This window comes from Schistocerca americana, chromosome 8, assembly GCF_021461395.2.
Source record: "Schistocerca americana isolate TAMUIC-IGC-003095 chromosome 8, iqSchAmer2.1, whole genome shotgun sequence".
Classification (NCBI taxonomy): Eukaryota; Metazoa; Arthropoda; class Insecta; order Orthoptera; family Acrididae; genus Schistocerca; species Schistocerca americana.
In genome coordinates, this window is record NC_060126.1 from 40574099 (window position 1) to 40597340 (window position 23242).

At 43.8% G+C, this 23242-nt stretch overlaps 1 protein-coding gene across 1 annotated transcript in view; it reads left to right on the forward strand.

Moving 5' to 3' along the window:
• Nucleotides 1–23242, forward strand: part of LOC124544979 (GAS2-like protein pickled eggs) — an 820634-nt gene that overhangs the window by 742835 nt on the left and 54557 nt on the right. The window contains exon 6 of the mRNA XM_047123727.1: nucleotides 21995–22088. Coding sequence (XP_046979683.1) covers nucleotides 21995–22088 — 94 coding nt within the window. The remainder of the gene's footprint in view (nucleotides 1–21994; nucleotides 22089–23242) is intronic.

A 23242-nucleotide genomic window follows, 5' to 3' on the forward strand; every position in this document is an offset into this window, starting at 1 on the left:
GAATATGGCGAAAAAACGAAGTCAGTAATGTTTTGTGCAAAGGATTACTTAGATGTCTTTATGCATGCGTGGAGCAGTAATGACATTGTGAATGTATTAGGGTTCATTTAAAAATTCCTTAATTTGCATCTTATTCTCCTTCCAGGGAACACATACGTTCCGTTTATACTGATACGTTGGACAAGGTACATGGGAGCGGATGAGATAGGAGTTACGTAGTATAACAAAAATTCCAAGAAGAAAAATTTTTTCGCTCATAAAAGTCGCAATTTATTCTAATGAAGCACGGAATACCACCGACATACATTGTAAAACAAGTTCAGGATGCAGAGTATTTATGGCACAAAAAGGACATGTGATTTAACATTGGATTCCGTTTTGTGACAATTATTCATTAAATCTAGTTGGATGCAGGGGAAACATTGAATCTATTTTGAAGTGGGAACAGCCTCGTGTTCGTGACAAAGGATGGTACGAGGATCATATAGTTCACGCGCACACATCGAATGAGAACAGGTAGCATCTACGTCCAGAACTTAGTTCGCACTCACGTAAGAACGTTGAGAGAGAAAAAAAATACTCCAACCATTTAGGTATACAATGATTGCGCAAGTTTGCATTCTGCAACGTGCATGGAAGCACCGAATAGTAGCTATCAAACCAAGAAGACGTAGCGTGGTTTGCAATCGCAGAGAGCGACTAAGTAAAGATATCTCATCTGTTTTTCTAAAACAGCAACTCATCTAAATATGAGAAAAGATACCGTCAATGGGTGAGGCATAACATTGCAGAAGGCACTTGCAATCAACACCTGACAATTTCATGATTAGTTCTGTTCCACTTGGTCAACACGTGGAGATATGACGAACAAAAATTAGAATATTGCATGCAGTGGCTACCCAGTCAAAAGAATGATTTTAGGAGTATGGTTGAAAGGGAAGGAAAAAATGTTTGTTTCGTAAACAACACGCCTTACTTCTTGACATAGTTTTCGTCGAGAGATGGATGCTCTGTTGGTCCAGTGATGCTCTAGCTTTTTCATCCCATCGGAAAAATTGGTTCTGTCAAACTCAGCAAAACACTCGGTGACTGCAACTATGATTTCTTTGAACCGTGAATTTACTTTCAAAACCTTTTTTTAAGAATTTACTTCGTCTACTAGCGATTCATCAGAACATTAACACATTTAATCACACTATGTGAGCGTGGAAGTTGTTGCCAGTGGGTAACGGATGAAAACAAATCAAATTTCTTTCAACAAATGGAAATTTTGTTCCTAAAAGCCAATTTTTTTAAAACAAATTTAAAACTACAATCAGAAAGCACCCTCTAAATATCAATTTACAATTTATTCAGATGCAGAAAGAACAAATTTTGACTGTATGAGCTTTTCGGGGTGAGAACCATGCCGCTCCCTTTTGACACGGCCGTAGTCACGAACGCTCACAACAACCTCTGAAAGACTACACTGGTGCAAATCTGCAACACACCAGATTACTTTACAATAAAAAATTGTAACAACTCACACAAACACATAAACTATGCACCCCGTAGGAGGGATGGAAATGGTGCGAAACACTAACATTAAAAGATTAACTTGCCACCGAAGGTGCAACTTGATTTAAAAAAAAAAAAAAAAACAAAAAAACCTCTTACGGTGGAATGGTGACAACTTTATATGCTAAAATGACCATTTAAATAAAAACCGATGAAATGCAGTCTTACATAAAATATACAAAGTTGGCCAAACATGCTCTACATTACACATTTACCGCCTCTCAAGATGATAGGCAAGATAAAAACATATTTCAGGAATTCGGCCGTTACACTCCAAGCAATAAATTCGTTAATACCGAATCCGACAAACATGACAGAGGCAGCTGTTAACGTACGGCAGACCGATAGACAGACAGACAAACACTAACTGCCTAACAAATGCGGACGAGAGACAGACGAGCAAGCTGGGGACGAGAGACTGACCAAGAAAACAAGTAGAATTTAACAAGTAAACGAAACAACATACCACGAATCACTTAACTTCTAATAAATTGCGATGTCTGGTGAAGACCAAGCCCACCTACCGAACTGTCCGCTGCCAGACGCTGCAACGGACACAGGAAGGCGCGCCGATCTTCCATCTCATGGCGTCGCAGCTTGCGCCGGCCAGACCGATGTCGTGGGTTGACTCCTGTTGCTCTCGTGTTGGACAAGTCATCTTGTGTACCAGTGCGCGAGCGACCAACCGATTGATCCAACCGCCAATGACCGTTGCCTGAACAAACTCGAGCAGATTGGCGGCCTAACACACAGTAGCATCCCGGACGACAGACAGATACTGACTGCCCCACACTGACCCGGCTGACCAACTGACCCACTGGTGAGCTTATAGCGCCCCTTAAATGCCCGTGAACAGGCAACCTTCCCCTTTCCCACCAGAGGGAGACACCAAAGCTGCGATTGCCACAGCGGTGCCACCCCCCAGAAACGGAGGGCGACTGCTTCACACTACGCGCTGCGGCGCACTCTTCAAAACAGCAATTTTTACCACGGCTCGTTCTTCATTTCAGTAAGCCAAAGGAGGAAGTCACTTGGGGCCAAGCCTAGTGAATAGGGTGGATGTGGAATCAATTTGAAGCGCAATTCATGCACTTTCGCCATTGTTGTCCTGACGTGCGGGATAGTACATTTTCCTGGTACGTTCCAACGCAGCCAACACAACTTTCAAACGGTCCAACAACGAAGCATAAGAAGATGGAGTTCTTGTTCTCCTTTTTCCGAGTAATCTGTGAAGATTATTCCTTGGGAATTCCAACAAACAGTGACCATCACCTTACCAGCTGACAAAATAGTCTTTGCGTTCTTCGGCGCACTTGCAGCAGCCTTCGTCCATTGTTTTGACTTCCGTTTCAACTCTGGTGTGTAATGACGGACCCAACTTTAATCAACAGTCACAAATTAGCGCAAAAAAATCTCGATTAAATATCGCCAGGCATAGTGTTGTTCGGGACGCATTTTTGAGTGACTGTCAGCAATCGCGGCGCCGGCCGCTGTGGCCGAGCGATTCTAGCCGCTTCAGTCCGGAACCGCGCGACTGCTACGGTCGCAGGTTCGAATCGTGCCTCAGGCATGGATGTGTGTGATGTCCTTACGTCGGTTAGGTTTAATTAGTTCTAAGTCTAGGGGACTGATGACCTCAGATGTTAAGTCCCATAGTGGTCTTAAGTCCCATAGTGTTCAGAGCCATTTGAACCATTAGAACGAATCGCGGCACCCACCTCGTACCAGCGTCTTTATAATCAATTCTCCGTGCAGGATATTATGCACTCGCTTAGTTAAGATATCTATAGTGTCAGCAATCTCACAAACTTTTATTTGGTGGTCTTGCCTTACCATATTGTGGATTTGATCAATGGTTTCTTTTGTGGTGACGTCAATTGGAGGGCTGGAGCTCATCTTCAGTAGATGTCCGGATGACGTTTAAATTCATTAATTCAGAAGTAAACAGTCTTCAGTTACGTTTTGATATGGGCGGCTGTCCATCCCTGCAGATGAAAATATTAAGTAACAACACAGAACTCGGTTTTGTCCATTTTCAATTGCAGATGATACACTGGTCGGTTCAGACGGCTGTCAACAATGAACTGTACGCTGTACATTATACGATCTGTGGAATAATACAGCTTACCAACCATGAAGGCAACAAAAATATTCTCTTCTTTCATAGAAATTTCCAAGCATACCAGAACACCCTCATACAGTAAATTCAGTCGCTATTTATAAAATATCAAACGATTTTTTGAAAGAATAAACAGCAATCAAAGGAGAAGATAGGCAGCTCATGAGAACCTAGCACTTCAGACAAATTCTGTACACGGTAGTAGGTGCGGTAGGAACAAAAACACACCAGATCAAATTACGTTCAGTAGAGAAATCAAATAAATGGATGCAGAAAGACGGATCGCGAGCGTCTGCTCCAATATAACGCAGCTGAAACAAATAGTTTAAGCATTATTACTTGTGAAGCATTCCATTCGAACGCCTTGATCCGAGACGTAATAGGTCCGTGTGACCATATACAAAGTCGCCGAAAGAGTGAGGGAAAAGCGCGTAGAAAGCACCGTTCCCCCCCACTTCAGGCAACTGGAGTGGAGAGGAGGCAGTAGAGTCAAAGAGGCAATAGAGGCAATAGAGGCAAGCGGACAATCGTACGTCCTTGACATAACCCTTTGTACTGTGCTCTCTGCTGTTCCCTTCCAGCGGGTTAAGTTGCTAACTCTGGTTGCCTGTGGAATGTTTTAAAATGTATTCGCTCTCAAATATAGTCATTCATGTTGATTCACGGGGAAAAAGAGAGAAACTGATAGGTCTTACACACGCTTAATAAATGGATGGCTCGTCCTTTCTCCAGAGATTTATTATTATCATGGCTGAGTGATGTGTGTTGTGGACTAGCTACTGTGTGGAAACTAGGTGTGAAAAAAACGTGAGTGATCCGTTTTAACTTTAACTGGGAAGTCCTACACTGAAATAAAAAAATGCTGTTGGCCCCAGCAGAAATCTTTCAAGGCAACAACACGGCCGCCCTTGTTGTGCAGTACTCACTGTAAATTGCTTCCTGAGTCGCAGAAGCTGGTGTTTGATTTCTTGTCGCTGCTAATGTCTGCCGAGTGCCGCCAGGCGCCGCAGTTTTAGGGGAGTCTGGTGTAGGCCATTAACTCCGTCCGCACCGCAGCGCGTAATTTAAATAATTACACAGCGGGTCTCGCGAGTTCTGAAAGAGGCGGCTCTGTAGGATGGCGTGGGGTGCTGGAAGGGAAAGGGCGGGGGAGTGGTGCCAGCCGCCTCAAGCACCTGAGCTCAGCTGCGCCGCGGGGATTGTGTGGCCTGCAGTCGGGAAGAAAGAAGGAAAACCGTCTCCCACTCGCATTACGACTACGAAGTCTTTCGCGACGAGTCCTTGCATAAAAAGTTCTCGGTTTACTTGCTGCGTCAAATTTGGATAAAATCCCGAGCTTTCGGTGACTACCTCCGTCATCTCCGTCAGGGGTCAGTTTTACCCCTGACGAAGATGACGGAGGTAGTCATCGAAAGCTCGGGATTTTATCCAAATTTGACGCAGCAAGTAAACCGAGAACTTTTTATACTCGCACTCGCGTTACTTCCGCTCGCCCTATTTCAGCGCGCACTGTTCGTGTTTATAAGAAACGATATTTTTCTTTCCTTCCGAATCGCTGTCATGCGAAATCGCGCCTCAGACCATAACTCCAGGTGTAGACCCAGTGCGCAGACAGGCTGGCTGCGGACCCTCAAGTGCCCTACTTGTACCCACCAGACGGTCACCACTCGCACCGAGGCACAACCAGCCTTCATCCGAAACCACTCCAGTGTGCCCTCGAATGAGGCCTCGCTTAACAGCACTGAAGTCGGAAATGACGGTGGTTTGGGGTCAGTTGAATGCACGCTAAAAGTCGTCTGCCTAGGAGCCGATCTGTAACACTTGGTTGTGTCACTGTGGTGCCAACTGGTGGTCAAATTGCTGCTGCAGATGCAGTACGATGCGTCAGGGCCACACGCCGAACACTATGGTCTTCCCTGTCGGAAGCGCCACGTGACTGTACAGAGTCCGGTCTTCTTGCGACCGTACATTCTCGTGACCGCCGTTGCCAGCAGTCATGTACAGTGGCTACAGCCCTGCCAAGTCCTTCTGCAATATCTTAGAAAGAACATCCAACTTCTCGTAGCCCTGTTATACGATTTCGTTCAAAGTGAGTGAGGTGTAGGTACTGGTATCTTTGTCGCCTTAAAGGCGTTCTAGACTAACATCAGCTCACCACGTCCAGTCTCAAAGTAGCCAACGCTCACGACCGTTACAGCGTGTGTTTAAAGTAAACCTGATTTGCGTCCCCATAGTGGCGCTACTACTCTTATGCGACTGGCGCGAAATTGGAGAAGTCGCCGTATTTCTGTACAAAGACGGCGACCATGTCGTTTATCTCGCACAATTCCGTCTTCTAGTTGCGATTTTTTTCCCCATTGGCGTAGTTTCCGATCAATCCAATAAATTCGGATACATGTGAAGAGGTAAAAATGTACAACAATGTGGGACTTAACATTTCAGGTCATCAGTCCCCTAGAACTTAGAACTACTTAAACCTAACGAACCTAAGGACAGCACACACATCCATGCCCAAGGCAGGATTCGAACCTGCGACCGTAGCGGTTCCAGACTGAAGCGCCTAGAACCGCTCGGCCACACCGGCCGGCCAAGAATGTGGGGAAGATGTCCCTCTGCGCCATACTGTAAAATAACTGTCACTTACGTCCACGCTCGCATTGGCCTTCCTTTGCGGTGTACCCTGTTTTCCACGGTTAATTTATATTTGTCATGACTCCCTTACCATGCCATTTTGTTACAATTACAAAACCTTTGATATTTTGGTCTCCTATGGTGGAAAGAGAGGGAAGCTTAGTTAGTAGGATGGAAGGAGTAGGCACCTGCTGTTATGTATCGCCGCTGCGCCACCCACGTCCCGCATGAGGAGTACAGGAATCCACACCCCATTCGCCGATAACCGCCCAACACGGTGCATACTGGAAAGGTTGATAGTCAACAGCAGGTGCCCACTCCATCCACCAATGTAAACCAATTTTAATAAAGCTCCTCCCACCACAGGAAACTAATAATATCAACGGTTTGAAGTTGTGACGCAATGGCATACTCACTAGAGGAGTCATGAGAAAATTTGGTGGACCGTCGACAACTATCAGTAGACTCGTGCCGAAATGGCGCTTTTGTTCAGTGATATATATATTTTACGTCCATAGGGTGTCAATTATTTTCTGACTCCAATATTTTTGAGCGCTCACTCTCCAAAATGGTTTGAATGTCTACGAAATATGTCCGTATAAAATTTTGCCGCGATGGAGGCACTGTAACCCGTGCTAACTTGGGGGCGGATGTTGGCACATGTCGCGGAGACATCACCTCAGATTTTGAGTATGTGCACGTGCGGTGCAGTCTCCTGTTTATTCGTTGCCGACGGTTTCGCAGGTATTTTACAGTCGCTATCCAAGTTGTTACATCAATTACGAAGTGCCAAGGTACGTGTCTTTTTAGTAAGACGTATAAACAGCAAATCATTGCACACAAATTACCATCAAATAGAAAAGTGCTGAGAGTTTTATTTTATAACGTACGGGAGGTAAATGAAACCGTTTGTGAAGGTGCTTATCTTGTGGCTCGCGAGTGCATATGTTTTGGGAGAAAGCAAAAATTCCGACAATAACTATTCAACATTGTTCATAAGAAGTTTACAACTTGCATTCGGAGTGGAGAAAATTTCAAAAATCGCAGAAAAGTGTCAAAATAGGTCTAAGCGCCGTGTAGAAAAGTTGATAATCTGGACAATTTTTCTGCTATCGCACATGCCAATGATCAATAAACATTGAAGCTGGAAGAAAACAGGATGGGTTTACCTTGACAGAAAGATCCGGGGCGTAAAGACTATCTTGCAGGAGTAGACCGAATACTTGCGGATAAAGGAGAAGAGTAAAGGCAAGAGAAACAGAAGTGCACAGTATCTACTTCTACATATTCTACTGCACACCTCATTCGTCATCTGAAGATTTAGTTTAGAAATTTTCAAGTTGAGATGAAATTGACGTTGGTGATGCTGAGAGTAGTTTATTGGAGAACGCTGCAAGGCGAGGAAACAAAGGTTTCGTTACTGAAGAATTGGCGGCTGCCTTGGCTAGGTGCCAGCTGAGTGTAAGAGGTTTAGTGTGTATATTCTTCATGAGACAGCGGACGCGCTTTGTCACAGTACTGAAGAGCTCCGTATTAATAAATCACCGCTTCATAGAGTCAGACAGAAGAAGATAGGAGAACTATCTGAAACAATAAAATCGTCCTCGAGGAATGATATGTCTGCAGTTCACTGGGATGGTGAACTGTTGCCAGCACTGAATGTTAGGGACCCTAAATAAGGAAAACTTCCAATAGTTGTTACATTGGGAGACAGTGAAGAGGTCGTTAAAAAAAAAACCAAGCGGACGCTGTTTGTAATGCATTCATATATTAGGGTACTGACGACATTGCTCAAAATCGCTGTACGGCACGGCTGCCTCAATCTTTGGCCCTCTTAGTGGGGCATGAATCTCACGTGAACATAAAGAGGACAGGAAGTTATTGTATTTCCTATGCCTTCACCACATAAACAAACTTATTTTAAAAATGTTTTTGAATGTGAAGTATCATGGTGTAAAAAGTAGTCCTGACATAACCAGTTTTTGAACATCTGAGTGAAAGAAACTGGAAGAGCGTTATGTTCAAGAACATGGTAGACTGTACCGGGAGTGCAAGAAGAGAAAACATTCTCTAGAATACTCAGCGCATTCTTAAAGGCAAGTGGTATTTTATTTCGATATTATGCAGTTCTCAATAACTTTTACACTGACTAAAAACTACAAAATCTAAAATTCCCAATATTAAAATTTGTCGCTTTAGTCGGCATGGGTTCACGTCACCCTCTTGAGAATAAACTTTTGCGGAGTAAATCTAACCAAACAGAAAACATGTAAGGGGTGAGCGTAAAATTTTTCGAAAACAAAGTCGAGGCAAAATGAGGGGCACCCTAATGTCGGGCCACCATAGGTAGAAAACTTTTTTTCACGTTAACTGATTCTCATCGCGGAAGTCCGCGGAGTGTTCTACTTGACGTCACTTCGACGACTTCTCCGTTAGTAAAGATAAGAAGAAATGTTGATAACAACACAAACGGCCATTCCCCTACGAGTTTGTGTCGTCTTGTTTGTATGTGCCTCCATGGAGATCTGGTTTCCTCTACTATTCTAAGCACCTCTTCATTTGTTACTTTGTCTCTCCTCTCCAGGGCCTCTAGCCGTCTTCTCTCTTCTCTTCCAATTGTCCAAGTTTCACATCCGTATAGGGCCACACTCCAAACGAAACCTTTCAAGATACTTTTCCTTATTTTCAGACTGATGTTGTTGCTCGTGAGTAAGTTCCTCCTCCGATTAAATGCAATTTTGGCCTTTTGTATTCTGCGTGCAATTGATTTCCGGCTTCTACCATCCCTTGTGATTTTGCTTCCCAGGTAAGTAAATTCGTCTATCACTTCCAGCTCCTCTCTTTCAATTCTCATTCTCAGAGGCTCATATTCTGCTCCTGTACTGCATACCGTCACTTTTGTCTTTTTCTTGTTTATTCTCATTCCATACTGATTGCATAGAATTTTTTTCCATCTGCAGACTTCCCCTAGATCTTTTTTTGTCTCCGTGACTATAGCAATATCATCTGCATAACGTAGCATCTCTATCTTCTGCCCATTAATTTTGATCCCCACCTCAGTAGTTTCTCTAACTTGGTCTATAGCTTCCTGGATACAAGCATTGAACATAAGAGGAGAGAGAGCACATCCTTGTCTTACTCCTTTTCTGATATTTGTTTCTTGTTCCTGGTGACAGTTCCTAATCATTGCCACCTCATTCTTATAGCACTCTGAACATCTCTTGCCAGATCACGTTATCAAATGCCTTTTCCTACAAAGGCAACATAAGTTTGTTTATTTTTCTGTAATTGCTTTTCGATAAGGAGTCTCAGTGCCAGAATCGCCTCTCTGAATCCCAATCCCGTTCTGAAACCAAACTGATCTTCACTGAGAATATCCTCCACCTTCCCTTCAATTCTCTTCAGAATTATTTTCATGAGAATTCTTGATGCATGTGATATTAGGCTAAGAGTTCGATTCTGTTCACATTTTGTAGCTGCTGCCTTCTTTGGTATAGGAACAATGATACATTTCTGGAAGTCTGTCGGTATCTCTACTGAGTTATAGGTGGTCCTAATAAGTTTAAGCAGCATCGTTTTCATGCTGTCACCAGCATTCTTCTTTGCAGGGATGTCATCAATACCCGTTGCTTTTTTGTCCCGTAGTTCTTTTAGAGCTCTGTCAAATTTTTCTTGCAGAATGTCGTCTCCCTTGTGATCTTGGTTTACTTGCTCTTCTCTTCCTGTTACTTCATCCGAAAGAGGTGTTCCGGCATACAACTCCTCTGTGCATAGCCGGCCGAAGTGGCCGTGCGGTTAAAGGCGCTGCAGTCTGGAACCGCAAGACCGCTACGGTCGCACGTTCGAATCCTGCCTCGGGCATGGATGTTTGTGATGTCCTTAGGTTAGTTAGGTTTAACTAGTTCTAAGTTCTAGGGGACTAATGACCTCAGCAGTTGAGTCCCAATGTGCTCAGAGCCATTTGAGCCATTTTTGAACCTCTGTGCAGTCTTTTCATCTCTTCACCATGTCTTTGCCAAACAGCATTTTCCCCTCTTTATTTTCTATACTAATATCAGTAATATCGGAAAATCCCTATTACGTACTAGCGCGACGTGCATGAGACGTTTAACAATAGCTTTCGTTTTCATTATTACTAGCGCTTGTTTGACTTGTAGGGAACAGCAAAGTATTATACTTTCTTGCCATGGACCACTGTGTGCTTCAGTTATCGCGATGTATAACTTTTCTCCATGGATATCAGGCCTTCGGCGGATCGAAATAAATCCTCATAGATGCCGTTGGAAAAGAGTGAGTAGTGAACAGGAAAATTACAACGTGCTGTATATGTTACAGTCGGCCCTTTAACGTTTTGGGGCTGGAGTGGATGATATTGGCATCGATCAGCGGGCAGGCAGCGAGCACCCTCTGGTGAATTGTTGGCCTTTTGATGTACGGTAGCGCTAACGCTAGGGTTGTGGTCTGGTGTGGTGTGGTGCGTCGGTCACGCAAACGGCTGCTACACGCACCGGGCGGCTATCGAACCGGTCGCTGCGGAGGTTACCACCGCTGCTCCAAAGTTACCGTCCATGTTGGTCGTTCAGGTTCGAAAATGTTTACTGCACCGTCGCGCGTGTCGTCTGGAAAATGAAGCTCTGCAAGGGGCCAGTTGCAGTCAGAGGAACGAGACACAGGTGCGAGGTCGTCCATAGATAGGCAGCCGTCACAGACTGAAGAAAGCACTGTGGACAGCCGAGGTGGGGCCTCAGTTACACCGCTGTACCATATCACAGACAACGTGTGCAGGCTATCGGACCAAAATTATTTTGAGCCCATTATTCAGGTACGTCAGTGGATTCTGTAATTCGTGCAATGCGGCTGTTGTTCGCCACTTTAAGACGCAGCCGTGAGCTTAATTTTTTGCTGCATCATGTACGTTAATGTCAATAAAACTAACTACTTGTATTCGACCATTGCTTCCTTGGTAATTGGAATAGTATTCCTGTTACGCGCAGGGTCTTGAATTGTCATACCATAAACCAGCGAAACCGGAAATCTTCGGAACTGCTAAATATGTATGGGAATTGCATATACGTCCTAAATCCCTTGCCCCTCGCTCTCCCTCGCCACCCCTCTGTGCACAACCTGCCGGCCCCTCTCTCTGTCCATCTCCATCTCCCGCCCTCCCTATGTCCATTTCCGTCTGAATGTTCACTGGAGTATTGTGTAAAAATTTGAAGTAAATCCATCAAGATCTCTTCGAGATTTTTGCAAACAGCGTTTCCACTTTATATATTACATATACATTTAAATCTATAATATATTACAAAAATATATAGTCTATGTCCTTCCGAACGTTAGTTAGTGTCGTGTAAAAGTTTGTAGTATATCGGCCATGACCTTTTCGATATTTTGGGTAACAACATTTTGACTTTTATATATTGCACATATCTTTATATATTATATATAAACGTCAAACTGATTATTTTTTGTTATGAAAACATGTGACAGCAGAATTGTCAAACTCAACGCAATTTTTTAAATTTTTTTCTTCATACCAGAAATACCATTACCATCCACAGATACGGGAAAAAAAGATCGGTCGAGACGTTCTCAAGTGATGATCTTTCACAACTGATTTTAATTACCGATTTTTCTGATGAAGTTTCCAATAATTTTCTTTTATACAAACTTTGTTCAAACGGTTCAAATGGCTCTGAGCACTATGGGACTCAACTGCTGAGGTCATAAGTCCCCTAGAACTTAGAACTACTTAAACCTAACTAACCTAAGGACAACACACACATCCATGCCCGAGGCAGGATTCGAACCTGCGACCGCAGCGGTCGCGCGGTTCCAGACTGTAGCGCCAGAACCGCTCGGCCACCAGCGGCCAGCATACAAACTTTGTCCTGGCAGTTATGAACAGAAGAAAGACAAAAATGAACGAAAACTGTCGAACCGCTCTTAATTGATCATATTTCATAAAGGCAACAACTGATGTTAATTTCTGACTTTCCCGTTGGATTTTCCAAAAATTTTCTTTCATACAAACCTTGTCTTGATAATAACGAACAAAACAACGACCTTCCATACATGCGGCAGCTGTTTTTTTATATACTAGTAGATACTTTTGATTTCTTCTAGAAGGGGCGCCACAACGTCGATAAATTCGAAGCAGGACATTGTTTCCGTCAGGCTTTCCTTTAACATCGGACTTTATGAAACACTACTAGCTGTTTCCGTGTACTGATCCTTGTAAACTGTGTAGCAGTTGTCGTATGCGACTGCAGAGTTCATGCATAGTCGCCAATGTACACGGCCTGAGAATGCGTATCCATAAATTGTTCGTAGCTCAGATACATATGCTCCAGCATTCATTGTCGTCTGTACCGATGTAACTCCAGAATGTTAGTATGAATCGACCAGTACGCAGGAAAATACGTGACATGCTTTCTAATTAATGGTGAGTTGTACCACAAAGTCGAAAGCGGACTTCATAGCCATCTGCTTGTAGCTGTATGGAAATGTGAAACGTGTTGCTGAATCGTAAAATGAGCGCTGTGGTTAGAGGTAAGTGTGTTATTCATTGAATGGAGGTCAAAGGTGTCGACACTGATTCCCGTAGACTTTAGTTGGGGACGCTGATGATGGAGTAAGTCTGCCGCGGCATTTTTGCAGTAACCGTCCTGGATCAGCGTAAACACAGAGAAACCAAATTGTCGTGGAGAAATGGGGCACCGCTTTAATCCCTGCGTCCCTGACTCCCCCAGTGCAAAACTGAGCAATGGAACTGAAAGTGGAAAAACGTAATCAAGAGCATTCGTTTGCAATATGAAATTAGAATGAATTATTTCAAGTGAAGAAGTACTATGTTGGTCATAAGTTCGTAGTGTTTTTCCATAAGTTTATTAAAACACAACAGAGACACGTAACAAAGACTTAAGTTATCAGTAAGATGTTCCCCTTAACTATTTAAACAGTCTGCCAACGCTGGTGCACATTTTCAGTTGCTACTGTGGAAGTCACATGATTTTCAGGCGAAGAACTCGTTGTGAGCGCATTTTCATCCGGAAAGGAAGTTATTTGAAGGTTGTTCGATAGAGAACGGAAAAGTTTAAAATGTAAGGACACAAGATCAGGTGAATGTGGTAGGTGAGGAATAACTTCCTTACCCAACTTCTGTATAGAGTTTTTTGTCAGTATAGCAGAATGTGGGCGGGCACTGTCGTGGAATAGCATCACTTTCCGCAGTCTTCCTGGACTGAGTCTGCAAGGCGTCTCAGTTTTTGACAATAAATTTCAGCAGTGATACTTGTTTTGTAAGTAAAACTGCCTTTTCCTGCTGCTAGTTACTTTATTTATCCCATACGCGTTTCGTCTTCTCCTGTTCTAAGGCATCATCAGTGGGAACTATAATGATACAGTTTTGTTAGTTATAAGTTATCAAACAGTTCACTTCACGATTTTTTGTAAAAAAAGTAATTACTTACGATTTGCTGATCTGCGTTTCCTCACATCTGGTCTGGAGGTCGCACTACCTCTTTTATCACTGTTCTATATTCACATCTTTGTGTTACTTCCACACAGCTGTTCACCATGTTTCTCACTCTTTTTGTGGTGGACTATTGTTCTTTTGTCACTCGATACAACTATTTCGTCGTATACTGCTTATCACAGCGATTTATTGCGACTCCATTACGTGTTTCATCTTCTGTGGTATGTTTGCCTTGTTGTTGCCAACCTAACGGAGTATATGTTCGATACTTCTATTTATGATGTTTATACCGTGTGTGTGTGTGTGTGTGTGTGTGTGTGTGTGTGTGTGTGTGTGTGTGTGTGTTTCGTCTTTACGCGGGACCCCAGTCTTTAGACACGGACAGCCACCGATGCGCCTGTGAAGGACGCAGCCGGCTGACTCGGCCTTCCCGCGGAGTCGGCCAGGCGACTGGCTCTTCATTAAGCGAGCCCGGCCTCTGTGCGATACCATCGGCCGACGTGCGGACAGCCGTCGGCGGAGCAAAACGAAAACGGAGGAGGCGCAGTCGCTGGCGGCGACGAGAGCTGGGCTACGTAGCCGCCCGCTGCGGGGTAGCGCGCGCCCGCAGTCGTGTGCACAGCTGACTGTCGGCCGAGGCCGGCTCTGGTGAACTCCAGCGCCGGAAACTCACTCCAGTAGAACAATACTGCCACGCGCCTTTTTGTATGGATTTCGGATGAAGCGTATTTCGGCAGGTATAAAAGAGATACAAATAGGACATCTGTCAGACTTCGTTATAAAATACGAAATAAAACAATCCGACGTAATTAATGTAGAAAGTACATTATTCCGACTCCACCATTACAACAAAGACTACGAAATATAAAATCCGACTACTGCATATGGGTGCTACAGGGAGACAATTATTGAACTCTATGAAAAGCAGTCAATTAGTTACAAATGTCAGTAGAGATATACGGATCTAGATTATGACATGTTCGATATGGCTGCCATCATTGCCGATGATGTGGCGCAGACGAATAATGAAATTCTGCATGACCCGCTGAAGTGTCCGAACATCGATGCCGTCGATGACCTCCTGAATGGCTGACTTCAGCTCAGCAATGGTTTTGGGGTTATTCCTGTACTCCTTGTTTTTAATATAGTCCCACAAAAAGGAGTCGTATGTGTTCAGATCCGGAAGATGTGGCGGCCAATCGAGGCGCATGTCAGTGTCCTCTGGGTGCCCCAGAGCCAGAATGCGGTCCCCAAAGTACTCCTCTGACATGAGGGACTCCTCTGCTTCGATGGGGTCGATCTCCGTCGTACAAGAACCACATGTTGTCGAAATAGGGTCACTTTGGGTAATGGGGATGAAATCATATTCCAAAACCTTCACATACCAATCGGTAGTCACCTTGGCATCAAGGGATATCTCACCGGCTATTCGGTGACTGGTCATTAAACACCACACAGTCAGCCGTTGAGGGTGAAGACACTTATCGGTCGCGAAATGCGGATTCTCAGTGCCCCAAACGCGCCAATGTTGCTTACTGATGAACCCATCCAAATGAAAGTCGGCTTCGTCGTTAAACCAAACAACAATGCGCATACTAATTCTCATCGTGCCCCGCGTCCAACCCTGCAGTTTGAACGTCCTAACGCAAACTGTTCAGAAGTTATGACGATTGCATTTCATATAGTTCAGTAATTAGCACCTTGTTTATGACGATGAAAAAGTTTCCGTTCGAAGGTCGTACAATCCGGAACCGGTATGCCAATCGAGCAGAGTTGCCGTGAAGATTGAGACAATCAACCCTACGAATGATTTAGATTGAAGGTACCCGTTTGGTGTAAAACCGCGTCTTTCTGCATTAAGAAGTCCGTAACTGCCTGGTGCAGATCCTCGTCTGACGCTTCGAGGCCTTTTTTTAAGGGACCGAAGGCACGATAATCGCGTGGGGAGGGAAGAGGTCAAGAGTATTAGGGGGGCAGGGGGGGGGGGGGAGGGCGGTTGCTCGGGTGTCTCCGACTTGTGCGTAGTGGATGAAGCTGACCTCACAGATCGACCGGCGTCTTGTGTCCAACCACGACCAGCAACAAATTTGGGGCACCTTCCACAACGGTGCTTTCTGACAGACCTATACAAATTCTTCTGTCTCCGATGGATGTCTAGCGGTGTTTGTCCTTCGGCAGCCAAGAAAAAAATAACAGCATACTGGTCATGTTTCGATGCATTTGGTAAGAACGTCGTCGTAGTTCACGTTTCCGGTTTTACTGCACACACCTCGAAAAGATACAAATGACGCATTCATGGTTTGCCTGCATAGAACCGCATCGGAATGGCACTAAGTTGCATATACGCTGTAGCAAACTGAAGCGTTTTGATCATCCGTTTTAATACTGGCTCTGAAAGTATTTGATGCGCCCTAAGGTAGGCAACTAAACTTACTTAATCTGTAGTGCGGCCATCTGTATTGCCTATCTTAAGGTACATAAATTACATTCTGGACCAGTTTTATTTTTCCCAGACTCTTCATAATGAAACAAAAGAACACCTCCTCAGGTTTTAAAGTTTACTTTCAATGAGATGGATGAAATTGCAAACACGTTTAGCAACGGACCTATCCATGCAACTGAGAGATGTTATAGGAGAGAAATAATCCTTAATTTTTAAAATACTCGACATTGTTATCACTGACCGCTCATCAGTATACGTTCTGGATGTTAACAAATTTTTAGATTCAGGTAAATCTGAGATCTGCTGTATAATAGTTATGCTTATCAACAAGTGTATACAACTACAGCCACTGCCAATAATAATAATAATAATAATAATAATAATACACATACCATATCTGACAAAAGAAAGGATTATTTTTGCGGAATTTTGCTGTTTTGTACGTAATCAAACTACAATTTAGGACAAGAACGAAGTAATGTGTAATCTTTCGCAATTCTCCGTTTCGCATTTTTGTGTAAGTCGCAGTTTTCGTGCTTATCCATTATTTCAGAAAAATGTTCAAGATCCCTATCAGATGTATTAGTCCACGAGTGCCGGACCGAGACTCCAACGCGGTCCCTTTGGTTTCAATGGCAAGTGCTCTACCATCTGAGCCACCCAAGCACGACTCACGACCCGTCCTCACAGCTGCACTCTTTTGTTAGTGTTTAATAGAGTTTCAACATAGTTCATTTTTACACTGCACACGAAAGCAGATTTTCGCACAGTAAACAATCAACTCCTAACACAAACTGCCGTTTGTGGAAATCATTAAACTCAAGTAGTAATGTCTACCAATACCGTCACTTGACTAGAATATAAATGAGGCGCTGAGATCCATAAGTGCCTAAAACACCCTGCCGTCGATCCCACATTTAAATGAAAACCAGAGAAACCAGTGAGACAGCTGTTCGTGACTTTCCGTATACACAGTGTGGGCGTACAGCACAGATAAACCTGACTCACCGTAAGATGAACAGATCTGAGAAGTATGAATGAATGGTACACTCTCACAATCAACGGTGATGTGCTCCAGAACCTTAAGATTCTCAGCGCCTCAAATGGATTACTATACGATAAAAACTAAAACTACATATACTATAATTAATTTAGAAACCCTCATAACAGGGTTTTCTGTCAGTATAACCGTAACATATACTGACGTCTGGTCTAATTTTACAATATACTGAATGAACTGGCATATCTGAAGAGTGTGCTGTCACTTAGCGGAATTTATGCCGAGCGAAGGGGTATAAAAGTATGCTGCAGCGTGCTACCACCCGGCGGCACTGATATAAATTTGTAGCTGAGTCGTGAACTATGCATGTTGTTTATCAGATCCGTATGTATTTGGCCCATAAAGCAATTATGTCACGCCAGCTGTACATGCCCAAAATCTCCTTAAAACGTTCACAAGTGAAGGTGTGCACGCGGCCCTGACGCCAAGTTCCACGTAGTCCAGAGGAGTACCAGTGTAGCACAGCACGGTAGATTTAGTGCCGTGTATTTCAGATCACCGCATCCATGTTATGTTTAATGACATTCAAAGAAAAGTAACCAACTGATCTACAAGGTGCAGGGAGTTACGGAGTTCACCTACTCTTGGGCTCTTACACACCAGCCGCCACTGATTGTAATCGTTCTTGGATCATTGTACACATGACATGGTAGTAGCATATGTACAATGTCTTTTTCTATGAGGTAGGAATCAGATCTTGGAAAAGGTATTAATTCTAACAAAAATTTTGCATTTACTTAGTATTCGTGCGATTTGCCCGTAATATATTAGCACTAATAACAATATCACTCTCGTAAGAGCTGAGAATCCAAGGGTGGTGTGGAATCTCTCGCTGAATCGCCCAGTACCATGTAATTGGCTTTAATGTTACAGTCCATGCCCACTAACATTGTTCACTCTGTTTTGCTTAGTTGCGGAGTGTTCTGTGAGAAGCTCTTTACGGCCGGGGTATGTGTGTGGGAAGCAGATGCACCATTTTCACCAGTCAGTCTGAACGTTCGTTAATCATAGTACCACCAGGCACCGGCACCCGCTGTAGATGAATCGGTCGACAGACCTCATTTGCTATACCGAGTCCCCTCAGCATGTCGTGTGCCACGCGATCTACGGATATACGTTCGGCTGACCTCGTAGAGGAATGTGGGGCACTTGTCAAGTCAGCACATACGGCACTCGCCTCAATGCATCTGCTCCTTGCTGCGAGCCCATTGCCTTTACACGGTTACACGCAGCCAGATGTATTCGCTGTTTCTAGGCTTCTGGAAGTCTTTTGATTTACTACCACATTAGCGGTGCCTTTGGTAATGCGTTTGTACGGGGTTTATTGTCAGGTTTGTGACTGAACTGAAATTTTCTTAATAGCCATTACGAGGCATGTTGACGGTGGTTTGACATTAGTAACAAAAAACAATGCCATAGGCTTCCAATGGAAACAACATTTGAGGGCTACAACAGTTATAGACGGCGATTCGGGGTATAATATATTTCATGCGGGAGACCGGAGATAACCAATAAAATAAAAGTAAGCGAAACCCATATGGCACAAAAACAAATGTCATTTTATTTAGTTCCGTGACGATCTCGTCTCCATGAGGATAACAACTACTTTATAATTAATAATGATAATATAGAAGCGACTAATGAACTGCCGAAAACATGAAAATGACAAAAGTAAATATATTTCAAACAATGTCTGATTGTTGTTGTAGTGTTCAGTCCAAAGACGGTTTTTATGAACTCACAGCGTCACTCTGTCCTGTGTAACGCTCTTCATCTTTCCATAACTACGACAGCCTACACGCATTTGAGCCTGCTTACGGTTCCACACTTCACTCCATCACCAAACTGACCATTCACTGGTGCGTCGGGATGTCTCCCTACGAACCGATCCCGTCTTTTAGTCAGGTTATGTCATAAATTTCTCTTTTCTCCGACTTGACTCAGTACCTCCTCATTAGAAACTCGATTTACCTATATAATCTTCAAGATTCTTCCAAGACACCACATTTAAAAAGCATCTGTACTCTTCTTGTCTTAACTGCACATCGTTCATGTTTCACTTTCTTACAAGGCTACAATTCACACAAACACCTTCAGAAAAGGCTTCCTAACACTTAATTTTCATTAATACCTTTTCATTAATACCTTTCGTGCTACAGCCAGTCTGCTTTCTGTATCCTCTCTACTTTGGCGGTAATCAGTTATTTTGCTGCGCAAATGCCAAAAATTGTCTGCTGCTTTCTGTCTAATCTTTTTACAGGTTCGTCACCTGTTTTAATTCAACTACATTCCATCACTTTTACTTCTGTTGATATTTATCTTATAACCTCTGATCAGGAAACTATATATTTTATTCAGGTGTTCTTCCAAGTCCTTTGCTGTATCTGACAGAATTATAAAGTTGATGTCAATCTTGGTACAGTTAACAAAATATTTATTGTGCAAACTCAGAAATCAACACATATCAATTTATACGAAATGATGGTAGTGCCTGCGTACCCGAGTCCTGTCGATAAAGAGGTAGTTAGAGACGGAGCACAAGCCTCGAGGAACGAAATCGGTTGTTTTTTCTCTGAAGGAACCTTTGCAGGATTTGACAAAAGCGACTAAAGGAAATCACGTACAACTTAATCTGGATGCAGATTTGAAGCTCGGTCTTCTCGAATGAGAGTCGAGTATTATAACACGGCGTCACCTCGGTAGGTTGGTGTAAACACGTTTCAGTGAAAACTGCACAATAAACATATCACGCAAGAGGAAATTACTGACCTCCGAGCTTAGATTCTTGTGACGCGTCGAAGGCTATACTCTCCTGGGGAAAAAAATAAAAAAAAAGCGTGACAAGTACATATAGGAATCGCACTCTGAGGGTTCCGTACAAATTTAACTATGTATATAAGTAGTTCATCTACAGGTTTTGATGAGTGAGTTTGCGAGTATTTAAATATATGACATACATGGTTTTTTCTTTTGACTGTATTGACTTAGAAGCTTACATATTTCGCACCGCCATGTGACTGTAGGCCTTAGTATTTGACAGAAATTGCAACTTGCTACATGTACCCGTTCCGGAGAAAAAGGGTCGTTAACGGACGGAAAGACAAACAGACAACAAAGTGATGCCATAAGGGCGCCGTGTTAGTCCTTCAGGAACCCTAAAACAGAACACAATGATAAGCGGAAGGAACTGGATATTTTCGGTATACATTTCAGCATACCAGAGAATAAACTGTAATGGAAAGAGCGTATTGAACGAATGGACAACGACAAAATTGCAGAGGTTTTGCTGAAGTAGCTGGCAACAGAACGACGGAATGCGAGAAAACCCCACCAATCACTTGAACGAGGAGCCGGTCCACACGTACGACGTTCAAGATGATGATCATCAACTTAAATTTAATTTCCAACCTGCTGTAAACATTTGCGGTACGTTTATCATTAATGTGCGGACTATATGTTCATGAACTGATGGTTAATGTTACTTTCCGAATTTTCAGCATATGCGGAATTGACTGTTCAAAATGGTTCAAATGGCTCTGAGCACTATGCGACTTAACTTCGGAGGTCATCAGTCGCCTAGAACTTAGAACTAATTAAAGCTAACTATCCTAAGGACATCACACCCATCCATGCCCGAGGCAGGATTCGAACCTGCGACCGTAGTGGTCGCTCGGCTTCAGACTGTAGCGCCTAGAACCGCACGGCCACTCCGGCCGGCCAATTGTCTGTGGTGCAGTAGACATTATAATAACATCCATCCAGGTCTGAATAGGAAAACCAGTCTGATTCAAAGACTGGGAAATTGCTTGTAAGATAAAGTGAAGTTATTGAACACTTTACCAAACGTTTAAGTGTTGTCTTTGTCTATACGATCAACGAGCCACAGAAATTTATTCTACACGCTTCGCCGAGAATGTGGGGAATGATGTAAACCTCCAGGCGATGCCGCAACGACAGCACAGAAATGTCCGTTTTGAATGTACTGTTACACCGTATAGTGTCGGCAGAGCTAAAAATATATTTGTATCGCTACATTTTTCACACGATTATCTGCTGTTTGATATAAAAATAGCAAAGTTCCATTCATCTAGCTGAAAAGGTATTACCTTCGTCTTTAGTGAGTCAAATGTTATTTGACTATATATGACGGTACTATCTGTTCCCGAAAGAACAGTTACCGTTTGTGACCATCCAGCTTTGCTAGAATGAAATGATAATTAAATGGACAGCCTAGCTGCAACCAGGCGTTGATATACTTCATTGCGGACATGCTGAAAATGTGTGCCCCGACCGGGACTCGAACCCGGGTTCTCCTGCTTACATGGCAGACACTCTATCCATCTGATCCACCGAGGGCACAGAGGATAGTGCGCCTGCAGGGACTTATCCCTTGCACGCTCCCCGTGAGACCCACATTCCCAGCATGTCCACACCACTACATTCGTAGTGCGCCTATAGATGTTTGCCCATCATACTCATTACTAGTGGCATTTGAAGTGTATAAAGGTGACAGAGTGCAACTAAAGCGAACACAAATCACACGACACTTCTTTGGATTATTGTACACGAGTTGAGCACAGTCTCACCTCCAAACTCATCCACATTTTCCCTGCCGACCATCCTGCACCGAACAGCCCACACTTCCTTTCCACACACCCGGCCGTCAGCCGCCACTGTACGTATGTGTTTGTGTGTGTCGTGTTGCAGGTGCTGCGCAGTCACGTGATGGTCCGCGTGGGCGGCGGCTGGGACACGCTGTCCCACTACCTGGACAAGCACGACCCCTGCCGCTGCAAGACTGGTGAGTAGCCCGCCTCCCGCTTACCGCCTCACTGTGGCACTGTTGCTAAAGGACAATGGTTGTCTCACTGTCAACATCCTGTCACACTGTTGAGCGAGTAATCCAAAGATTCATAAAATTTAGCCGTTATAGTTCCAATTTGTTGTTATTGGTCCACGGTACTTTAATGAATTGTCCTTGGTGAGAGTAGTGGAACACCGTAAACTTGTTCGAAACCTTCTCTGCGGATTGTTATTTCAAAGGCTACTGTCATACAACATTAAGTCGAACTAGACAAAATTTGATGTGAAATAGGCATATACACCGATCTTACCACAGCCTAGCACAACTGCTTCGGTCCAGATACCTCTCCAGACAGTTCAAGATTCGACTGTACAAAACCCTGATCCATGGCTGTGAGACATGGAGTATCCGGACTTCCATAAGCTCCTTGTTTTTGAGAGAAAAGTGCTTCGGAAGATCTGGATGCAGATACAGGGGAATGGAGGATCAGATACAACCAAGAGCTTGAGAAACTATACCAGCAGCCCAACATAGCAGGAACTCTCAAAGCCAAACGAATGCAGTGGACCGGACATGTGGCCCGAATGGAGCATCACAGATGGCCTCGGAAGCTCGTGGATTTCACACCTACAGGAAAGAGACCGCCAGGGAGACCCAAGAAGCGTTGGAGGGATGGACTCCATGAAGATTTAAACCAAGTGTCAATAGATGTGAACGGATGGCAGATAGCACCAATGGACAGAATACAGTGGAGGAAGAAACTTGTAGATGCGTGCGGTCCACTGGGCCTGATCACGTAGTAGTAGTAGCATATACACTGATGGGGAATAAACTGCAACACCAAGAAGCAGTTCTGCGGCATAAAGGTGGTAGGCGTGTTTCTACATCTGGAAAATTTCGCTCCAGTCACATAAGAGTGGCGCTAGTAGACGCCCCTATGAGGAAGCAAACCAGGTTGGCTTTAAATACACGCTGTAACAGTCGTGAGCGGTAGCTGCCTTTCAGGTTGGACGTGGTGACCTGCTGTGAGTCAAGGTGCCTTTAAGGCGACAAAGACACCATTGTCGACACCTCACTGAGTTCAAACAGAATGGTGTGATAGGGCTACAAGAAGTTGGATGTTGTTTCTGCCATATTGCAGAAGGACTTGG